The sequence below is a fragment of the Oratosquilla oratoria genome, chromosome 9 (assembly GCF_046742065.1).
Source record: "Oratosquilla oratoria isolate Oo_2021 chromosome 9, ASM4674206v1, whole genome shotgun sequence".
Lineage (NCBI taxonomy): Eukaryota > Metazoa > Arthropoda > Malacostraca > Stomatopoda > Squillidae > Oratosquilla > Oratosquilla oratoria.
Window position 1 is genome coordinate 62,984,923 of NC_134785.1, and position 22,177 is coordinate 63,007,099.

Genomic DNA, 22,177 nt, shown 5'->3' on the forward strand with positions numbered 1-22,177 from the left:
GGAGGGAGAAGGAAAGCAAGAGGAGGAGGAGGAGGACGAAGAAGGGAAGGAGGAGCAGGAGGAAGGAGAGGAAAAAGAGAAGAAGGTGGAGGAAGAGGAAGAGGAAGAGGAAGAGGAAGAGGAGGACCAGGAGGAAGGGCGAAGGCCTGTCGACGTCACAACTGCCGAAGGGGATGGGAGGGAGCGGGAGGGGGAGGGAAAAGGGGAGGGGGGGAATCAAGTACGAGTAAATCCCAATTAGGTCGCCCTTGTTGCTAGTGAGGTCGACGGTCGTTCGTAGTCAGAGTCGACTTTTTGGGCACCTTGAGGTCGTCCTATGACGTGCCATGTTACTCTCAAGTCATGACGTCACACTTGGTGTCATGGTCCATGACGCCAAGTTTGATGACGTATTTTGTGACGTCAGAATGATCATGTATCCTCCCATAAAGAGTTACGACTTTATTTGGTCTTAGTACACTTTATCTAATTTCATTCTGTATCTCACTTCATCTTATTTTTCATTTTATTCTTCAGTATATTTTCTATTCAATTATGTTTTATTTTTCATTTCACCTATTATCATTATTTTCCTATTTTATTTACTTATTCATATATTTTTATTTATTTCTATTATTACTAATATTGTATATACACATATATATATATATATATATATATATATATATATATATATATATATATATATATATATATATATATATTCTTCTTCTTCTTTTGCGAATTAAGACACTTGGAACCATTAAGGCAACCATCTTCAAGAATTTTGTTTTGTTCAGCACCAATTTCATTCACCTCATAAAACCCTTTGGGTGTTCAATTATCACGACGACCTTAAAGCGCTAGAAAAACGACCTTCACTAACGGCCATCAACCTAATTAGACAATTAGGGTAAAGGTCAACAGACCATGGACCTTAAATGGGCTAACTACTCAAAGCCATTTGGATCATAGTATTTACAAAAGTGGTTGAAAGATAAAAAAGCAAAACTGTCTACGCGAAGCAGGTTCCTGTGTGAGAGTTTAAGGTTTTTATATGTAGGTAGATGTTAGATTTATGTATATAGAAGGCTATAGATACATTTAGTATTATATTCTTTGAAAGACCTGATAATGCTTAAGGCAAAATAGTTCAAATAGCGTCGAATTCTATAAATATTTAGGGGAAAAATGAAAATATATCTATCGACGTAATTTAAGACATAGTTTTTGTATTTGATGATTTTTGTCGCGTAATAAAAAATCGCGAAATTAATAATCAGTGAAAATGTTCTTCATGTTATGTTTACAAAATCTAAAGAAAATACGTTCATTTGTATATGAAAATAGTGTTTTATGCTATGTTCATGCGATTACAATACTTGATAAATCATACTACTCATAATACAGTACTATGTACGATAAATGCAAACTATAAAACACATTTTCCGTCCACTTTTTTAACAATAAATGTCGTGTCGATGTCTTCAATGCGATTTTTTTTATTACAATTACGTACAGTAGCTGGGGGAGGTGTTTTGTCAATATATCCTCACTGTCGTCTGCCAATAACATAACCCACGATATGGCAACATCTTCGTCATATCTGTGCCTGATTGGTCGTTGAGTTTGAACGTTCAGCGCAACAGCCAATCAGACGCAGTTATAGCAAAGCTGTTGCCATATCGTGTTTTATTATTGACAAAAATAACTTCCAACATGGTGATGTACATTAAGATTTTTATTCTGACTATGAACAGACGATTTAATGCAGCCGAGAAGAGACGGACTCCATCTTGAAGTGGGTCTCGACCAATTGAGAATCCTTCAATATGGGGTCCGCCCCTCAGCTGTATAGAATCGTCTGTGTTTAACCAGAAAAAATCATAAATCGTAGCGCTATGTTGAAGTGATCAATTGTTATTATTATTATTTTTTTCATTTCCACCGTATATATGAACTGATGTAGACACAGATTTCCTTCCAAGAAAGGAAATCTTCACCAATCACGAAACAGTATTATATGAGAAAGGGCGGGGCCATGATCAAACTGACCTATCACTACGATCGGACGACGTGACGTCATAAGTCATCGATGACGTCGGAACGAGTGAGCACGACTTGACGTCATCAACCACGTCAAGTCGTTCAAAAAGGATCTCTTCAGAGCAGTGACGCACTGTATAGCTGATGATGCGCTCAACTCCAGACGATTTTAATCATTCAGATGAGACCTGAAAACTCCCATTCAATCTGGGAACCCGCCCTTCAGCTGAATAAAATCGTCTGGCCAGAATAACGTCTGTAAAGGTCACCACATACAAAGTGCTACAGAATTATCAACTCAAGAAAACTCAGAGGCTTCTCTAAAGCTGAATGGAATTGTCTGTCGTTAGCCAGAATAAAACGATTCAAATATGAACGTGACATCTTCGGTGTTATGTCACCTCAAACGTTTCACGGAAGCCCTAAGGCCGACCAGCGCCTTCAGACATCGACAGCCAGAGAACAAAAACGTAATATGACGTTTCTGTGACAGCCTTTTTCTTCATGAGGAAGATACGTCATATTTGTGACGCAACGTCACCACCATTATGACGTCATCACCAGTATGAGGAAATATTTTGGTGACGTTGTCATTATAGTCGAATTGACGTCATTACTTGACGCCAACGTCATTGTGACGTCAACGTCACTATGAAGAAACTGATGTAATTATCTATGAATCTCTTGTCCATTAAGAGCCTTCATGTCAGTGGCACACTTTAAATATTTTATTTTAGCTAATGACTAACGTTTCTATTCGGCCGAGTGGGGGGGGGGAGGGAGGAGGGGGGAATCGACCACTGGGAGAAAATGGGATCCCCAGGAAACATAGCTGGGCGCGTTCCTCGGTGCGTTCCGCCGCAGTTAGCGCTCCCAAACTAATAAAGCAATATAGGTGCCGGTATAGTATGTGTCCTACCTTTTGGATATGGCCTACGAAATTTTTCTTTAGTATAGTATGTGGCCTACCGGACTTTTATTTCGGTATGAACCTGTCTCATAAGCTTTAATAGTTTGGGAGCGTTAACCGCGGCCAAACTTAAGCGGAACGCATCTAGGAACGCATCGAGGAACGCGCCCAGCTCTGACAGGGACAAACCCCTGCCAAAAATCGAGTCCTCATTTAAAGGGACCTACGCTTCAGTCAGGGACTTCTTCCCTGAAATGAATTAAAGCCTGGTTTCAACTGTAACCATTAAATGTCACGATATCACAACAAAGATGTGACGTCATGTTTTCATGACGTCATGGGAACGTTGTGACGTCGCATCAGTATTCTCGACTCGACTTCTTATCCTGGATTACCAAATACAAATATTATTCTGTAATCATGCCCGGATGTTGATATCATGAATATAAATAAAAACAAAGAAAATAGAAAATTAAATTAAATCAATCTCAGACGATACACGTTATATTTCAGACTGAAAATTCGTTCTTGATCATTGAGGACTCACGCACGCACGCACACACATACAATGGCAAGTACAAAAAAATAAAAACAAGGACACACACAAGGGCATGTACACATAAAAACACAAGGAAAAATTCACACATAAAAGACAAATGCACATACACAAACACACAAGGACAAATACACAATCACACAACAACCGTATGAGATAAAACAACATGGATCATAAAAAAGTCCAGAGTCCCCATGCAAATAATCTCCACAAATGGTAACGAGTAATTACGAGTCTATAAATACACTTTATGTTTACGTTATGACATTGCACAGGAATCCCTTGCTATCACAAAACAATAAAGAATAACCGTGAAGAGTGTTATGAGATATAACTTCCAAGAGATACTCAATTGGTTTCACAAGAAAATCAAATTAAGTGGACAGCACGAAAAAAAAAATGTCAATCAAAGTTTTGTACATGGAGGTATAGAGACCAGATTCCAACTCCATTTATCATAATTAGGCAAATACATAAACACACACACTTACACTATCACCTTATCTGACATAACCATACGCCGAATCCTATGTCATCTCAAGACCTGATATGACCTCAAAGTAAATGTCACACTCAAGAGGTCAAGAGAGGTTTGACCTGAGGTCAACTGAATTATGATTTTGACCTGGGCCTCACTGGTTGAAGGGTCTAGTATTAAAGGGTGTCCTAAAATAGTATTCACAAGAATACTCGTAAATGTACTCACAGAATGAGTACATTTTTGGGACACCTTGTATATACGTGTTTGTATACATATAAATATATACATGCATTTATGTAAACATATGAAAAGGGTGTTCAGAAAATATACCCATTTTTGTGAGTATATTTATGAGTACTCTTGTATTTTAGAACTCCCTGTATATACCTATTGATGTTGTCTTTTAAAACCTACATTCGGTAGGTCGAAGAGTACTGTGATTGGAGCAATTTCCTAATAAAGACAATCGTGTTTAAACAAGTTGCCGAGGCTTTTACTTCTACTCCTTTATTTCGACACGAACGACTTTTTCATAAAAAATAAATTAACACAAGTATTCATTCAAAAATATATATTACTATTGGTTTAATTCATAAACCTTCAGTACGGTCTTGAAGGATTTAGTTCTGGCTAACATCATGTGTATTATTTCATGTTTCATATGTTCATATGTATAGGCGTGGGTATTTGTAGCTTGGTTAATGGTTCCGTTTTCTTTAGGAAGTTGTGGACAGATAAGAACATAAGAAATAAAGGAGACTGCAAAAGACCATAAGGCCTACACTATGGAGCTCCATATCCATCACCACCTGTCATCCCCATCCATAAAGTTGTCTAATCGTTTTTTAAAACAACTGATAGTTTCAGCACTTACTACATGGTTACTAAGTTTATTCCATTCATCGACCACCCTATTAGTAAACCAATTCTTGCCTATTTCCTTCTTAAATATAAATTTGTCCAGTTTATACCCATTACTGCGAGTCCTGCCCTGTTGTTTTATTATGATGACCTTGTTTGCATCACCCTTGTTATAGCCTTTGATCCACTTGAACACTTCTATTAGATCACCCCGCACTCTGCGTCTTTCCAAAGAGTGTAAGTTTAGGTGTCTGAGGTATTGACGTTTCATCGCCCAAGATTTGGTGTAGTCATTGCTGTTTGAGGGGATAAGTGGCAGAGTAGGTGGTTCTTTCAGTGTAAATTGGGGATGCAAAGTAGTATTTACCCATTTGTGAGTCCTCCTTATACACTAATTCTTTATCCGGTAAATTCACAGTTACGCTATTTGGTAATCACTACCCTCGATTCTATTTACTGTAAGAAAAATTCACAGATACGGTATCCGCTCGTGTTTTGGAGGTAAAATTAGATATTTTGAAGAGGAAAGAGCAGGGAGAAGGTACGTCTGCCATAAGCGGCATACGGTAATTTCAATTTGCGGTAAGGTTCTCAGGAACGCAGATGTACCGTATAACGAGGACAAACTGTATACAGCAACGGAGCAACGTTCATTGGGTCCTGTTACCTATTCTCTGATTTCCTAACAGACTCAAATTCATGTGCTGTTCCAGTTTAATCTATATCTTTGATTTCCAATTATCATATTTCGATCTGAATTCATGTATGTGCAATATTATAAAGGGAGCCTTTCATTGGCAAAGGGAAAGTAGTTTCCTGTCATGAGGTGCGACACACAAACTCACAACACAAAGGCTCACACCCTCAATGGAAAAAAGACAAAAGCTCACACTTTTTTATATTTTCTTGATCGAATTACTTTCTTATATCATACATACAAATATGAACACTTTTTCATATTTACTTTACCAAATTTTTTACTTTTTTAAATCATACATCAATTAGATTGGAAAAGTTCACTCCAATCTGATGTAGTGACCCCCAGCACTAAGTCCTCCATAGTTATCCCAAACCTAAATGTAATACTGCAAGGAAGAAGTCTTGTAGAGGACATATACCAATTTTGAGAGAAAAAATACAACCATAGTGGTATTTTTCATGCAAATAAAGGTACCTTAGCTGGAAGGACTTAGTGCTTTGAACCACTGCATCAGATTGGAGTGAATATTTCCAATCTCTAATTGTGCATTTGTACCGTTTGATGTATTTATGTATTATATGAAAAAAATGTGAAGAACATATAGAAAAGAGTGTGAGCTTTTGTACACATAAAAAAGGGAATATAATAAAGAATATATAAAAAAGTTATTTTTTTTTCCATTAAGGGTACAAGTTTTTGTCTTGTAAGCTTATGTTGTGTGATATTTTGTCTTGTGAGCTTCTGTCATAGACCTGATCCCCATATGTGAGACAGGAATATATTGTTCTTCAGTGTATAACTGCCATTTCAAAATGTTAGTTATGATGTGGGGACAGCTATGAGTGTGTCTGGGGTTGGTCTTTAGACAGGCATGATAGTGGGTAACCCAAAAAAATCTATATTGGCCAGGGGTCCAGGAGCAGAGCCCCCGGTGGAGGGTGAGGGGTACATGAGCACATGTACAGAAAAAAAAAAAGGATTTGAGCTGAGCTAGCTGCGGCCGTGGGCCTAGGCCGAATCACTAATAAACAAATGCATGCAAGCTGTTCCGTTGATGTTGCTATCGATATAATTCGGCCAAAATAAAATCTGCCTCAATCACCTTGCTATATGTACACGTGCGCACCACACCACGCAATGCTACACAAACGAATCACTTGTGGGCCAGCACAAAACAAACAGCTTACACACAGGTACAGCCGACATACGAATCGCCCAAAACTTCACATCAACCAAAAATTATTCGACCACAACAAAATATCTTTTTTAACAGGATCATTTATTACAATCAGGAATTAATGACAAAAAATTGAGATCATTGTCAGTAAAAGAAAAAAAATCGGAAGAATATCATGCCTGTTTAGATGATTTGCTGGGTGTTGCTCCCAGCGACATGAAAAATTGTGGATTGGTTTCTGTTATTAGTGATGGGGAGCGAGTTGTTCGTAGGAAGAATATCAGTTTGCCTCCCGGAATAGATGTCTGACACTGAAGTAGCTTAGTAGAAGATAAAGTTGAGGGCAGGTAGTTTGAGAAGATTGGATAGTGATTTGAAGCTTTTTTTTTCTAATGGGGGATATAAAGAACAGATGGTTATAGGGTAGTGTCATAAAAGCTTGTAATGTGTTGGAGAAAGATGTAGAGTACAAGCACTAATGATGAGATGCCTGAAGAGACAAAGATTGCTATACCTCCTCGTTTGGCTTGGGTAGAAAGTTTGTAGAATGTGATCTACACCAACATGCTCGTACGGCCCTATTACTCTCCAATTTATCATACACAACTTCAAATGCATGTATCCAATGATCACAATTAGATTTGAATTCAAGCACTGTTCCACCTTAGCTATATTGCCCTCAGTTATTCCAGGTACTTATGAATTTGTATAGAAAATTGTATTTCTTTAAACCTTCTTCATTTAGTCTTTCTCATATTGTTCTCATGACCTCTTAAAGCCCATCTATCCAGAATTGAAAGATCCCTTCTGTCCATGTAGTCTATCACCTTTAGCAACCTGAATATTGTAAATATATCCCTTCTTTTTCTTTGATTCTTCAACACTGACAGATGTTTTCAGTCTCCTTGTATGGTTGTTGTTGTTGTTGTCATTCCCTAGACTGTCTGTCCAAGAAGTCCCATCTCCCCAAGGAATGCCACAGTCGAAACTGGGTTTTCCCACAAATCCTTTATAGAGTGTATGTTGTGTTGTTTGTGTGCATGATTGTGTATAATGCAGTCTTCTATTATGTGTTGTATGGTATGGGGTGAAGTGTTACATCCTGGGCAGCTGTTCACAATGCGGTCATCCAGCCTCTTCTGGTGGTCCCAGCATCTACGTCGTGGGACCACCCCCCAACCCCAAGAGTTGGGGGCCAAACAGTGGCAACCAGCCCTGGCCACCGGCTCTACGCAGGTGGCACCAATCCCCAAGAGGAGCTACAACTGCCTTGGGGAGTACCATAATCCTTGTATGGTTTATCTGCCTGGTTGGGAACGTGTTTAGTTGCTACCTTTTGTATTCTCTTGATCTTGCTTACATCCTTAACCAGGCCCTTCGAGAAGGGGGGTGCAGCCGATGCACCACACCAGGGCCCATAAGAGTCTAGGGGCCCATGAATATCATAATTGAAAATTGAAATGGGCAATCATGCATGAATTTTTATTGTTGCTTTGAAGCTGATAGGGATTTCCATGTTACAAATATTTTAGCGACAGCCAACATACATGATTTCTTAACTTAGACTATATAGTATGGTGCAACACAATCATCTAGATATGACTAGTGTAGGAAAGGGGGCACATTTTGTTCCTCTAGGGGGCCCTGTGACCTTAACCATGTGAGGACCACTGCTGCATATTTTAGTCTTGGACACATCAGGGTAACCGAGTTTTTTTTTTTCATCCTCTTCATCCACATAGCGAAAAGCCATTTTAATCTTCTGCAGCATTTCTCATATATCTCCTACAATCCCGCTGATATGACTTCCAGGCAACATGTTCTCTTTCATCAACACTCCCAAATCTCCTTTTGTTTTTGTAATGGATTAATTTCCCAAGTAATAGTTCAAAGAGGATCTTTTGGAGCTATTGCCTATTTTCAATACTTTGTACTTTTGATATTGAAATTAATTCTCCACTCTTGGCTCCATGTGAATATGGTACCTAGATATTTTTACAACTGCCAACAGTCCTCCTTTTTCACCCTTATAATTTTTGCATCATCTGCAAATATGTTTGCACACCTTATATCTTCCATCATGTCACTCATATTGATAAGAAACACAGATGCTGGCACTGAACCTTGTGGAACTCCACTGGTCACTGCTTTCCATCCTGAGATCTTATCTTTCACTATTGTCCTCTGTAACTTCTCTTTCATCCATTAACAGAGTTTACCTCTCAGTCCTGCAATATGCTCCAGTTTGTTATATGTTACGTGTGGTGTGGTTTGGACTAGGGGGTCGGCCAGTGAAATTATTTTAGGAGTAATGGTGTTCCATGTAATTGTTGTTTGGTTGTTTTTTGTTGTTATTATTCATATCATATTTGGGTGATCTTACTAAGGGCAACCCTCTTCATCATCATATCTTGTTGCACCAGAACTGTGTCCATATTAGCCCTCCTGCCAGGCTAGGATAAGGAGGCCAAGTTTGAGGTACATTTTCTAGTCTTCTCTTCATGCAAGTTGAGCTGGGTGGATAATAAGGCTGCTCAGTTGTCCTGAGTGCTACCAAACTGTAATGCCCCTTCTACCATAACAGAGCAACCAGTGGGCCACCCTGGGTGTAGGTTGTAAAGTGCAGCAATGAAGTTATTGCTTAATGGTGGGAGAGAAGTTTAACCACTTTGGTGCAATGATGCCTACATAGGTGTCATGAGGTGTGAGCAGGAAGATGTTGGTATCGGCGTCTTGATTATATATATATTTTCTAGTTATAAATGAGTTACCCCTGGATTCTGTGAACTGGTTTGGTCATGTTTTCTGTGTTTATTATTACTCAGAATAAAAGAGAATGAGTAATACAGCAGTGATTTTATATTTTATAATGTGAATAGTGTGATGAATCGTACATATGGCAGCCAATGCTGCACGCAAGAATTTGACTAATACATACATATATCAAAGTCTTTTTCCCCCTTACACGGGGGGGGGGGGTTAGCGAGAGAGAGAGAAAAAAAAAAAAAAGGCATAGAAACCGCTCCTATCCATTCCCAACATATTCCACTTTCCTCCACCCTCTTATCTTGGCACCTCCTGGATGACGGGTCATCCTGGCATCCTGTCCACTGCCCTGGGTCAGAAGCAGTGTAGCAAGACACAGCACATCCACAGCAAGGCCGCTTCAGAAATTCAGTGACCCCCCCTCTCCGTCCCCTCATGCAGAAAAGGAGATGGGGAGAAATCCCTTTGGGCTGCATCAAATAGGAGTAATGGTGTTCCATGTAATTGTTTTTTGGTTAATAGCGAGTGAATATACTGTCTGACAGTCACTGTCTCTGCCTCAGTCTTGGCAACTCCCAGGTGGGAACAGGTCCTGAGGAACACCAGTTGGAGGTGGTGAGACAAAATTGGGTCCTCCCTTTCCAGGTTTCGAACCCCCAAATCTTGCCTTGAGATCTACTATCCTCTTCTTAGAAGGAAGATGAAGTTAAGAGAGTTGCAGGATCTCAAAACAAGATAGAAAAATACAGTATAGCTGGGGAAATTAACCTTCACTTACCACATATCAATGAATAAATAAAATGAAAACTTCCACGAAACTTGGCAAAAGCTATTTATTTGCAGAGTAGAAGTTCCCAAAATAATAGTCTAGCACAGCATCTAGAGAACAACTAATATACTTAAATCAAGCACAGCAGCACTTAAAAGTGAATACTATGTTCTAGAATAATGTAAAAGTAGTTTCAACATATACATACCTACATATGCATGTAAGTACATGTTAATATAAAAAAATCAATCTTTGTACATAGCTCTTTTGTGATGCCTTTTATCATTAAATCAATCACTGTATGTGAAGTTTAGGCATATGAAGCAAAATTTAAATCAAGTCAAAATAAACATGACTCATGAAACCTGCATGAAGCTGGAATGTCCAATACCTCTACTGCTATGTTAATCCTCATGGACATTATGGATGTATTCCACAAAGATGGGCAATATCATGATCAAATTATTGGCAATATCATGATCAAATTATTGGCAATATCAATTGACAATTTGCACCGGTACTGGTATCACCTGATCCTTCCAATACAAGAATTACTGTTATATTATAAAAAAGGTATTGTACTTCACACACACATACACACACAATTTGAAGGATTGAACAGAAAGGGGTAACATTATTACAGTATTCAGGTCACTAAAGGGGACAGATTGCATTGAAAGAAGAAATCTCCTGATTAAAGAGATGGGAGGGCTTTAAGAGGTCATGGGAGGAAATTAAGAAGGACCTCTTGTCTAAAGAATTGAAGAAATACAGTTTTCCATATAGATGCATAAATACTTGGAATAGCTTAGGAAGAGATATAGCCCAAGTTCAAATCTAAATATAATTGGAAATCAAGGATATACATTAAGTTGGAACTGTAGAGGCTAGGTACGATAAAAGATTACAGAATAGAAGATGGGATCCAATGAGCATTGCTCTTTTCTTGTATAATACAATTACGAAAATACAGACACGTACATACAAGCAAACACACACACACACACATACATTATGTATAATATATATATATATATATACACACACACACACACACATTGACATATGAAAATAAAAAACAATAACTTATACACTCATGCACATGAATTTCAAACTTGCAACAAATAATTCATCAGTATAAGAATAAACATTAATCATCGACATATTAACGAATGCATTGGTTTAAAATCACAAACTCCCCCTCTTAGAGAGGGAAACACAAAAATTATGAGCAAGATAGAAAATTAACCTAAAAAAAAAAAAAAAAAAAAAAAAAAAAAATAATAATAATATATATATACACCAATATTTTCTCTATCTAAAATACTGTATAAAATCATACCACAAGAATGAACCAGGGCAATGGAATGATTGATTGATTAATACTCTAATGAATACAAGGTCTGAAAAACAATACATGTTTATATCATACAACACAACCATAATGATAGTTAATCCTTTTTGTTTGCATGTTTGTTTCAAACTCTGCCAATGCATCTGCTACCTCCCATGGTTAAAGGCTGCAATACTGTTATGTTTACAAATGTGTGGGTTTGGAGAAAGGATATTTCTATTGGCAAGATCCCATGTATTTATGAAATCTGGTAATTATAATATTCATTTTGTATGAAATCCTGATGAATCTTAAACTAGTTCACCAGGATGAGCTGGGAACCCAATCACACTTTATGATTTACTTGTTTTTTTTCAACCAACACCCTTTACCCACACAGTGAGGTGCCTAGCCCTTTGTTTTGAATGTTAAAAAAAAAAAAAAAAAAAATCTTTTACAATAAAATACATATGCTTGTTCTTCATACTGATGTGATGCTAACTGATTTGTTCCTTATTAACTCTTACAATATGGACCAAGACAACAGATATATATCTTTCTTACAATATATGAGAAAATAAATAAGTAAAAAATACATATATCAGTAATGCTTGTATTGATAATGGTACTGTTTTTGCTATATACAAATACTGATGCATGAGAATTGCTTTGGGCAGATTTAATTTTGAGTATCAATGAAGTGATATAACCTTATATAATTTAGTGTACCGAGGCCCATCGATAATCCCATATAACTTATGGCTATCACTTCCCACAAAAATATTCATCACTAATTTGGGAACACACTATGGAAGCCACTGTAGTATCTCCATATTTGTAAGGGAGATCTAGTTTATAACATGAGATTCTACTGCTCCATAAATCTAAGTTCACCCATCCCATTCATGCACTATCTGCCTATACCCACCCACCAATCTTCCACTCTAGGTTTAAGGACACTTCTCAACTGCAACTGTTGATTAGAATACTTTTACATTACATTTTTAAAACACTTTGATTTTCAACAATGGTGAATATTGGAATATTGACAAACAGGTTTCTACCGAAAGAAAGAGGAGAAAATAAATAAAAAGAGGAAACTTAAAAATATAATACTTTTTAAAAAGCTGGGAGATTGAACATGGAATATATAACATTTAATTATAACATAGTAAGGTAACTGACATTCTTAAGTCCTATTTCCATGACAGCACTTCAAACATGGTCATTAGAAGTAATGTTCTGACATAAAAGCTGTTTCAAGGAATATGGCAAAAACAACTCGAGTTGGAAAGTTTAACAATCGATAAGACTTGCAGTGCCCTGTACGTTTTTGTTGCAACCCCTAATTAATATCTAATCTTTTTTTTTTTCCACTAACTAGTATTATGAAGGTTTCTGATCTAGGAAATGAAAAAAGAAAGACAGAAAGAAAGAAAAAATGTAATCACGAATATAAAGATTCTGATGCAGTAACTTTTTCTATTGCATATATCTAATTCTTAGTTTAGTGTGACCCATAAATCTACTCAAACTAAATTTACAAATAAATTACTTTAAGACTACTCCAACTCATGAACTATTCTTAAGATGTAGATTAAATATCTGGGTAAAAAAAATTGCCGGCAAACTGAAATGAAGCCAACAAAGAATTCAAAAAAGGTGCTCCCAAACAAATATCTATATACATATATATAGCAAAAGGGTTTTCCTCCTTATAGCTCGGGTGGCTTAGTCAAAGCATACATCGACCTTTCTTCCCTCTAAAAACCCATTTGTTATCCCTAGAGAAATTCAGTCATCCCTCCCATCAAATTCATATACTAAAACTAAACTAAAATTTAAGCAAATTTCACAAGTAATCACATATTCTAACATAAGAAAATCACTTGCCCTTTACAACACCTTTGTGTTACAAACAAGTATTTTCTTAACCTCGCACTATATTCCTTAAAGAATAAAATAGTTAAAGCCTTTCAACTGATAAACTGGATAGAATTTCTTTCATCACATTTAAAAACAAATTAATGTAGGAAGAATTTTTCAGTTTCAAATTGACGCTGTCAATCAATGTTTACATTAATAACAAGAACTCATAATTACATTCCACGTGTCTAAAGGAAGTCTACAATTGATGGCAAATCTACTCAAAACTTTTCTTTAAACAGATGCAACATTACTTAACTTGCACTAATTTGTGACATGTCCAGTAATTCTTATTAATAAATGTCTTTTAGCAGACAAATTCCACTATGCAATCTGATTTACTTTAAACTGTAGTCCATTAATTCAACAAAAGAATTTCTTGGAAAATATCTATGCAATGGGAAGGTAAAGAAGGGACCGTATTTATCCACAAATTAATGTGGTAACTTTAGCACCACTCTATCACTTAGGTTGAATATTCAAAGTTGGCAAAAATCTAATTTTTTTCCAATTTCAATATGTATTACAACATCCTTGGAGGATACATGAATTTATGGTACCAGGAGTGTGAACAATGGGTACACCAAAAGAAAAGGTATACCGAGGTTTACCAGCACTCCCATTCTTATGGAAAATATCACACCATTACTGTATAATTCACACATTGATCTAGTTAAAGGTGTTCATAGTTTGGTCAAGAGTCCTATTTTTTGTATTAAGTTGTGGAGGGATGATTGAGGTATTGGTATTTTGTCACCCAAAACTTGGTGTTATGTTACCATTACTTGATGAGACAATGAGAAAGTAGCTGTCTGTTCTATGGAGTTTCCTACATTAGGCATTCTAGTAATTTATGTGGCATTGAAAGTGGGGGTGAACATTGGCAGGTGGAAGGGTCATTTCCTGTCATGAGGTGGCCATGTGTGAGGTGAAAATACCCTGGTCTTTGGTGAACTAGTGCCAGTTCAAAGCACTTGTTATATTAATGTGAGGACAGCCATGGTTTTATCATAATAAAAAATGTTGCCCCGAGTTTCAGTGGCTGGAAACAGTCCTTGTAACCTACCACAGATCTTTCTGGGAAGACACTAGGAACTGTTGCCCACGTTGTTTTCCTTTAGGACCGTTTCTATGTCCCCAACTGAAAATAGTAGGAAGGGAGCAGTCAACAGTTGTCACTGTAAAAAATACTGTTGATATTGATAAGACAGAAATTGTGGCCTTAGCCTGGAGACTGTGTACACCCTGATGTAAGGGAGGTTGATAGGTTTTGAAAATGGACAGCTCTGCTGTATGCTGTGAGGTGTCTGAGAAATCTGAAAGATACAAAGATAATTTGGAAGGAAGCAAGAAGGGTAAAGAGAAAATTTGGGTGGAAAGGAGTATGTAAAGGAAGTGGATGGACAGCTATTCATAAGAATGAAAGCTATTTTGCTGGTGGGATATGCTTAGAGGATGACTGTGATGGGTGAGGAGAATGATCAGGTTATTACAAGAGGTGGTATAAATAGCATTGAAAGAAATGAAAGCACTAAAGGCACCTAGACTGGATGGATGTCAAGTGGAATGTCTGATAAACGTGGGGAGTGGTCAGTAGCTGGTGAAATTATCTAACATCAAAGACAGAGCACCACTGAAGAGGGATCATCCACCAGCCCACCACTAAGAGCAGCTCATGAACTCCAATCTCCAACCACGGGGCTGGTACATGGTTCCAATGAATGTTTAATTTTGTTTAACATCATAAACTCCCCCTATCAGGAGGGCAGGACGGTGCTCCTTACAGAGGACTTTGTAACATGGAATTTAATGAACCATTCTCTTGGTTCAACTCGCCAGTGGTAGAGTTTGAACCCCCATCACCTCAACCTTCATAAGTAGCAATTCCCTAATCCACTTGACCAGTGAGCATCCAATGAATGTGGACAAAAATAAACTAATGAGAAATACAAAGAATGATGATGACAGCAGGTTGGATGTGAGAGTAAAGGATGAAAGGTTTCAGGTAGTGCAAAGTTTTACATATATGTGTTTGCACATGGCAGTGGATAGAGGTATGGATATTGAGGTGAATTATAGAGGATAAGAAGCAAGTAATTATCCAGGTGGAATAAACAGTATCAAAAGAAATAGAAGGTTACATAAAAAGTGTAAGTGTACCTATAGCGCTGTATGGATCAGTGACTTGGAATATATGGGAGATGCAAAAGAAGAGACTGCACATTTATTAGATGAAATGTTTGAGAATATATTAGATGTGTATCAGAATTCTAAAAATAGATCGAGTGGGAGTTGACGAGAAATTCATCTCTTAACAACAACCAGTATTATTAGTAGTTATGATGACAAAACACAACAAAAAATAGTTTGGTAATGTTTATTAAACTAAATATTCATCTTGTTAGACTCCTAAATTCATGTGGTAATTAATATGTAATTAAATATGAAAAAGTGACAACTTTAGATACAGTATAGTATGAAAAATATCTGAGAGAAGAGTGATGGTCAAAAAAGGATGAACATGTGGTTTTAACAAGTCAGTTTTGGTTGGGGAGTCAACGGGACAACATACCCACGTGGTTGTTATCTTACAATCATTAAGTGGAACAAGCTTATTTCAAAATAAGCTCAGACCTCCTTTCAATATGGCCTTGCTACATGTTACAAGAATAAAAAGTGAGAAATGAGGAGGTGAGGCAGAGTGGGATTTGGAAGGCAACTGTCAGGTAGGATAAAATGAAGTGTTATGGTGGTTTGGGTATACGTGTGTGTATGGGGGGGGGGAAGAATACAAACAAGAAAAAAGAAAAAAATATTGAATAAAGCCAAAATGGATGAAGTCGAGATTAAGAAGATAACTGAGACTGAGATGAATAGATGGGTGGGGCAAAGCAGGCTTTAGAGACATGTGGAAAGTTTGTTGAGCATGAAATTGTAAAGGACCGGAGTAAATGGATGGGAGGACAAATAGGTCAGAAGAGATATTCTTCTCACCTGATCCATAATTTACTTTGGATGGATAAGGCGGGAGGTTGCCACATACTTTGGTGGTGGGGGTAAATCTGAGATGGGTGGGGTGGTTTCGGTTTATGATGTGGCTGTGTTTCTGACCTGAGCAACGAGAGGAAACCTGGGATAACCCTTCATCCACAAGGAGCCAAGATAAAAGTGAAACAAATAGGTAATGGATGGGTATGGGATGAGTGAGTGTGAGTGCATACCCTGGCTGGCTACCTCCCTTATGAGACAGTAAATAGATATTTGATGTATAGATAGTGTGCTTTGACTTAACCTCCCATCTTATACAAAGGAAAGTGCCTTCAGTACATATATATATCATCATCTAACTTCTAAATCATACTAATTACTAGACCCATGCACCTGTCAGCCTCACTTTAATGATGAACCATTCTACTTCCACTACATAGGCTATCCTTGTAAAAACTCTTGAAAGCCCATAAGCTACTGTTGTCAGTGTTTTTGTTTTTTTCAGTTCAGGACAGCATCCAATACTGTAAAGTTTAGTTTGCCTATTTGCTCTATAGAAAGACATTTCCAAATTCATGCATGCAATATAGAGAATTCTTTTTTGTTTTACAAGACCTCTCAGCAATCTGCCTCATTATAAATATCTGTTCCATACATCCTCTCTCATTACTATAACCTTTTCCCTTAATATCTTTTGTAACCTTTCAACCTATACTCTGCCTTATAGTTTTCCAGGCACATTTAAAGACTCCTCTTTTGTCTCCACATCAATTTCCTTTTTCTCTACACAATAAAGCACTTGTTATCTAGCACTGCTGGGGTTCATGCCAACAAGTGTACGGGGTCTTTTGGATATCATTACTTGAGGAACTTGTAATAATAAATCCACACCATAAAGGATATGTACATGTATATTACAGTTTTCCGTTTGAAGGCATATTTTATGAGCAGGAATGATATATATTTTGATTCTATTTGAGACTAACCTCTCCATATGCTTGGTGTTAACCTCTTTGACATGATGTTGCCAACATAAGTGTCATGAGGTGCGAGTGGGTGTATTAGGATGATGGCATTGGTGTCTTGATTATGTTTATTTTGTAATTGTAGATGAGTGACCCTAGAAATTCTGTGAACTAGTTTGATCATGTTTTCTGTGTTCATTCTCAGAGTGAAAATGAATGAGTAATACAGCAGTGACTTTATATTTTATATCGCGAGTAGTGAGGCATTGTACGCTACGCATCTGATGCTGCGCGCAAGAATTTGACTCGTATTGAAGAGGTTAATGGAGACAAGAAAGAAAGGTCTAGAGAGTACCCAGTATTCTGGTGATCTGATTTATGCCTGTGTGTGTGAATGGATGCTTGGGATAGGGAGAGGTCCGATGAGGGCAGTCAAAAATAAATTTTCATATGAACAGTTGAGCTTATGTGACGGTAAAAAATGGAGAGAGTGAGTGGTCTAAGGTGAAAATGGCGATGCACATGGGCTGAGTAATGTTATCATGGTTACTGAATATGTATATGGATGGGTGGGTGAAGTAGGTAAATATAAGGCTACTTGGCAAAGTATTTGGAGTGGGTGAGTGGAAGAAATGGGAGGTGAATCAGTTGCTGTTTGCAGCTTTGTTGGATAAAATGAGAACTGTGGAGGTAAGACAGAGAGCTAGAGTAGATGAAGAGCTGGCAGATAGGATATATCAGAGTGCCAAGATGGTTTGGGCATATGTTCAACCATTAATAATTCCTGTACAGTTCTTCTAATCTTGTATGTTGTTGCCTCATTAACCCTTTCCATTTATTCCGTTACTAAGACCCAAAGAAGTACGTTATTAAATATTTGGGTATTTAGTTCATGAATCCTGAGAAGACATGACAGATTTGACAGTGGCATATGTGTTGTGGATGTATGGGATGTTGAAGATGGTTGAAAGTTTTTACATGAATGGTAGAGTACATATGAAAGTTGGCAATGAAGCAAATGAGTGGTTTGAGATGAAGGTGGGGGAGTGCCAGGGTTGTGTGATATTACCATGGCTGTTCAACATGTATGGATGGGATAGTGAGGGAGGTACACTAGATAGTGCTAGGGAAGAGTTTAGAGTTACTGAAAGGAAAGAAGTGGGGATGAACAAATTATTGTTTGGGACACTGAATATGTGCCTAAGTAGGAGACTGAGAAACCAGGTGGATGGACAAGGTGAAGAGGGCATTAGATGAGAGAAATGCCTGTCGAGCAAATAAGAGAGATTACAGGAGTGAATAGGGAATTGTTGAGTTGGTGGAGGCAATGGTGGTGGTTGTAACATAGTAAAGTAGTGGGAGTTAACCAGCTCCAGCTGTCAGGCCCTGCCATGGGAATGCTGTATCTTGCTGCATTGCTTTTGACCTGAGCAGTGTGGCAAAGGACAGGGATGACCATTCATCCATGAGGTACAAAGCTCAATCAATCTGTTGCCATCAGTCAGAGACCCACAGCTCCAAGGTAGCTAGCAACAGCTACTGATCTGGTCCATAAGCCATTCATGTCATTCATGAAGGAATATTGTGCTATCTGGGTAAAGCTAGAGCAAGCCAATGTAAGATGACGTGTTCACTGTCTGTATGGTCATGCATCTGTGGAAATTTGCATGTGTGACTTGGCCTATTTTGTGTATTGTTGGTGGTTTGAGTGAAGATGTGATAGTGTGATTCTTGCTTGATGTGGGATGGACTTCTCTGTAGGGATCATGTCGGGGGGGGGGGGAGCCATCTGATTGATGCCAAAGTGCTCAGATGGAAAGGACAACAAATGAGATTTGGATGGGTATGGCACGAGTGTAGGGTGGGTATATATTTCAACTTAGCCAACCCCCATACAATAAGGAAAAGACCTTTAAGTATATACATGTATTTACTTAGAAATCAAACTAAATGTTCATATTTGTGACTTTATATTCTCAATAAGAAAATAATTCATGAGTTTTCATATTCTCAATATGAAATTATTTCTGACTTTTTAGTCTCAATATGGAAATAATTCTTTATGACTTTTTATATTCTCAATATGAAATGATCTACCTTCGAAACAAAATTTGAAATAATAGCAAATACTAGATTTTCTCATCAACACATCTGTATGGTCAATTAATTAATCCACTGTCCCAGGTCTCTCCTGCAGGAAACCAATGAGGCCTTTTTCTCTTTATATGGGAAAGTTGGCTAAATCAAAGCATACACCCACCCCACAACTATCAAATCTCATTCACCACTCTTGCCATTCAGCACCTTGTGAACCAAAGGTTGTTCCTGTTTCCTGCCACACAATAAAAGTGAGAAGCCTATGCCTGGTGGCGCATGGCTGCGGCCAAAGACATTACCTTTGCTTCATGCGCTTGGACTTTTGGGAAAGGTAACAGTCATTGTTGGGAATTGGAGAGGAGTGCGGGATTCGAACCCACAACTGAGAGGATGCGAAACCAGTACAATTCCAGTTACAACACCGGCACACACTGTGCACACTGCTCAAGAGAAAATGAGATTAAAATAGTATATGGGAGGTGGGTAGACAACTGTCTGGTATCGCAAACTTCTGGATTTACAGACACTTTCCCCAATTAGTTTATTACATTGAGGGTTCACTGTACATCAGTGCTCTCATGATAAATTCTTCCTGCAATAATGTACTATTTAAGCACAAATGTACAAATACACACATGTATAAAATCAAAACTTATAATAACAAATGTGGTAACATGATAATTGATGAATGCAATTGATTTGGTTTAACGTCGTAAACTCCTCCTATCAGGGGGCTAGGACGATGCCTCTCACAGAGGACTTTGTAGCATGGAATTTAATGAACCATGCCCTTGGTCCAACTCGCTGATGGCAGGGTTTGAACTGCCGTCACTTCGAACTCCACCACAAGTAGCGACACTAACCCTTTCCACCAGCAAGCATCCTTGATGAATGTAAAACGTGGAATTTGTATTAACTGTTACTGATGAATAAGGCAGTAATTGCTGCTCTGGAATCTATACCTGGATAAGGGTGCACATTTATCTTGACATCAGACAAGGGGTAACTGCAATTTGTAGTTACAGATACAGTTCAGAGAATAATTTCCTGTAATCATAAATTTAACTGATATTCCCCCCCCCTCCAAGAAAATGTTACTTTCATTAATTCATCTTGTTTCAGGTTGTACTTGCAGTACTATTCAATAATGCAAAAATTAGTTTACAATAATCCCTCAATATATCGAACTAATTGGAGAGGAGGCTTGATCATTCTAGCTGAAAGTCCGATATATCAGAGAGTTTTAAAATTATATAGAACTTTCTGCATATACTGAACTCTGAGTTGGTTTAGCAAGATGGAACTTTGGTACACGAAATGCTGTCACCAATATACGAGTTGTTTGGAAAGAATATGGAGCTCATTATATCCGATACCATCATTCTTAGCAAACTTCATCTTATATAATGAACTAAGTTTGTTATACCAAAGAGTAGTTCTGATAGAAAATGGCAGTTGTTACATCCGATAATACCTATGACAAGGTTCAATATATCAAGGGTTTACTATGTGTTCTCAAGATTGCCAAAAATACTGAACTTTCCTTAAATAAATATCTACTGAGAAGTGATGGAAATCAATCCTATAAATGCATCACAGAATGTATTCATGATTGCAATATATAACTTTTGTCTTGTTGCAATGGATAACAAGTCATGTTCCCTGTAATAAAAAGTATAATATCAATACTGTGAAGCATAAACATGAAGATACTATGTTACATGTCCATTTTCAAAATACAATTAAACTTTCCCAAACCCACTAATGTTCTCATGCACCACTCAACACATATGATCCTTACAGAAACATGACTATAAGGACTTTTTATCATATTGACGTATTACCCCGTTCTGATGAAAAAGAATATCCGAGTATTAAGGATTAGGTGAATTCTAGCCATCTAAATGTCCTAAGGCTTCTTCTCTGGTGGCAAGGCTTCAGTCCCTTCTTCAACCCCTTCCATGACCATCTTTTCCGTTCCCTCAGCCGCTTGTGGTTTTTCACCTTTCTTCTTAGAGTCATAGCGGTAAACAAGAGCTTTGCCCGTGTCCTTTGCCGTCTTCTTAGCAATGCCCTTGACACCAAGGGAAGCCACGTTGTGTCCCGTCATGGCAGTCTGGCCTATAGCATACAAGGTATTGTCTGCAAGCTGCCCTGCTTCATCTCCATACCTGGGAAAATGCAAACAATTACAATTACTACAAAATAATTTCATTGAGTGGAAATTTGAAAACCCATAGCAATTAACAACAGCACTTTGGGAGGAACCTTGGAACTGTTGTCTGTTGTATTAGTGTGGGTCTGTTTCTATGCTATTGGAAAGAAAGAGGAAGAATAGGATTGGGAGATGATGCCAGTTGTTGTCATTCTCTAGACTGTCTGGCCAAGCTGTCCTGTCTCCCTGAGGAACACCATGGCTAGACTGGGGTTTTCTCACAAATCCTTTATAGTGTGTATCTTGTGTTGTATATGGATGATGTTGTGATGTATGAGGTGGAATGGATGGAGGATGGGGGGTGAGGGAGTATGTGCGAGCAAAATTTGATGCAGCCCGAAGGGAGTTCTCCCCGTCTTCTCCTTTTCTGCATGAGGGGACAGAGAGTGGGGTGGGGTGGGGGTTCGC

The 22,177-nt window shown here is 37.9% G+C and overlaps 1 protein-coding gene across 3 annotated transcripts in view; it reads right to left on the reverse strand.

Moving 5' to 3' along the window:
• Nucleotides 1-10,291: 10,291 nt before the first annotated feature.
• The window catches only part of spartin, a 42,511-nt gene continuing 30,625 nt past the window's right edge, over nucleotides 10,292-22,177 (reverse strand). For 2 of the 3 annotated variants that reach the window (XM_076190692.1, XM_076190691.1), the window contains exon 12: nucleotides 10,292-21,725. In XM_076190692.1, coding sequence (XP_076046807.1) covers nucleotides 21,464-21,725 — 262 coding nt within the window. In that variant the 3' untranslated portion in view covers nucleotides 10,292-21,463. The remainder of the gene's footprint in view (nucleotides 21,726-22,177) is intronic. The other variant, XR_012966736.1, reaches the window with a different exon arrangement.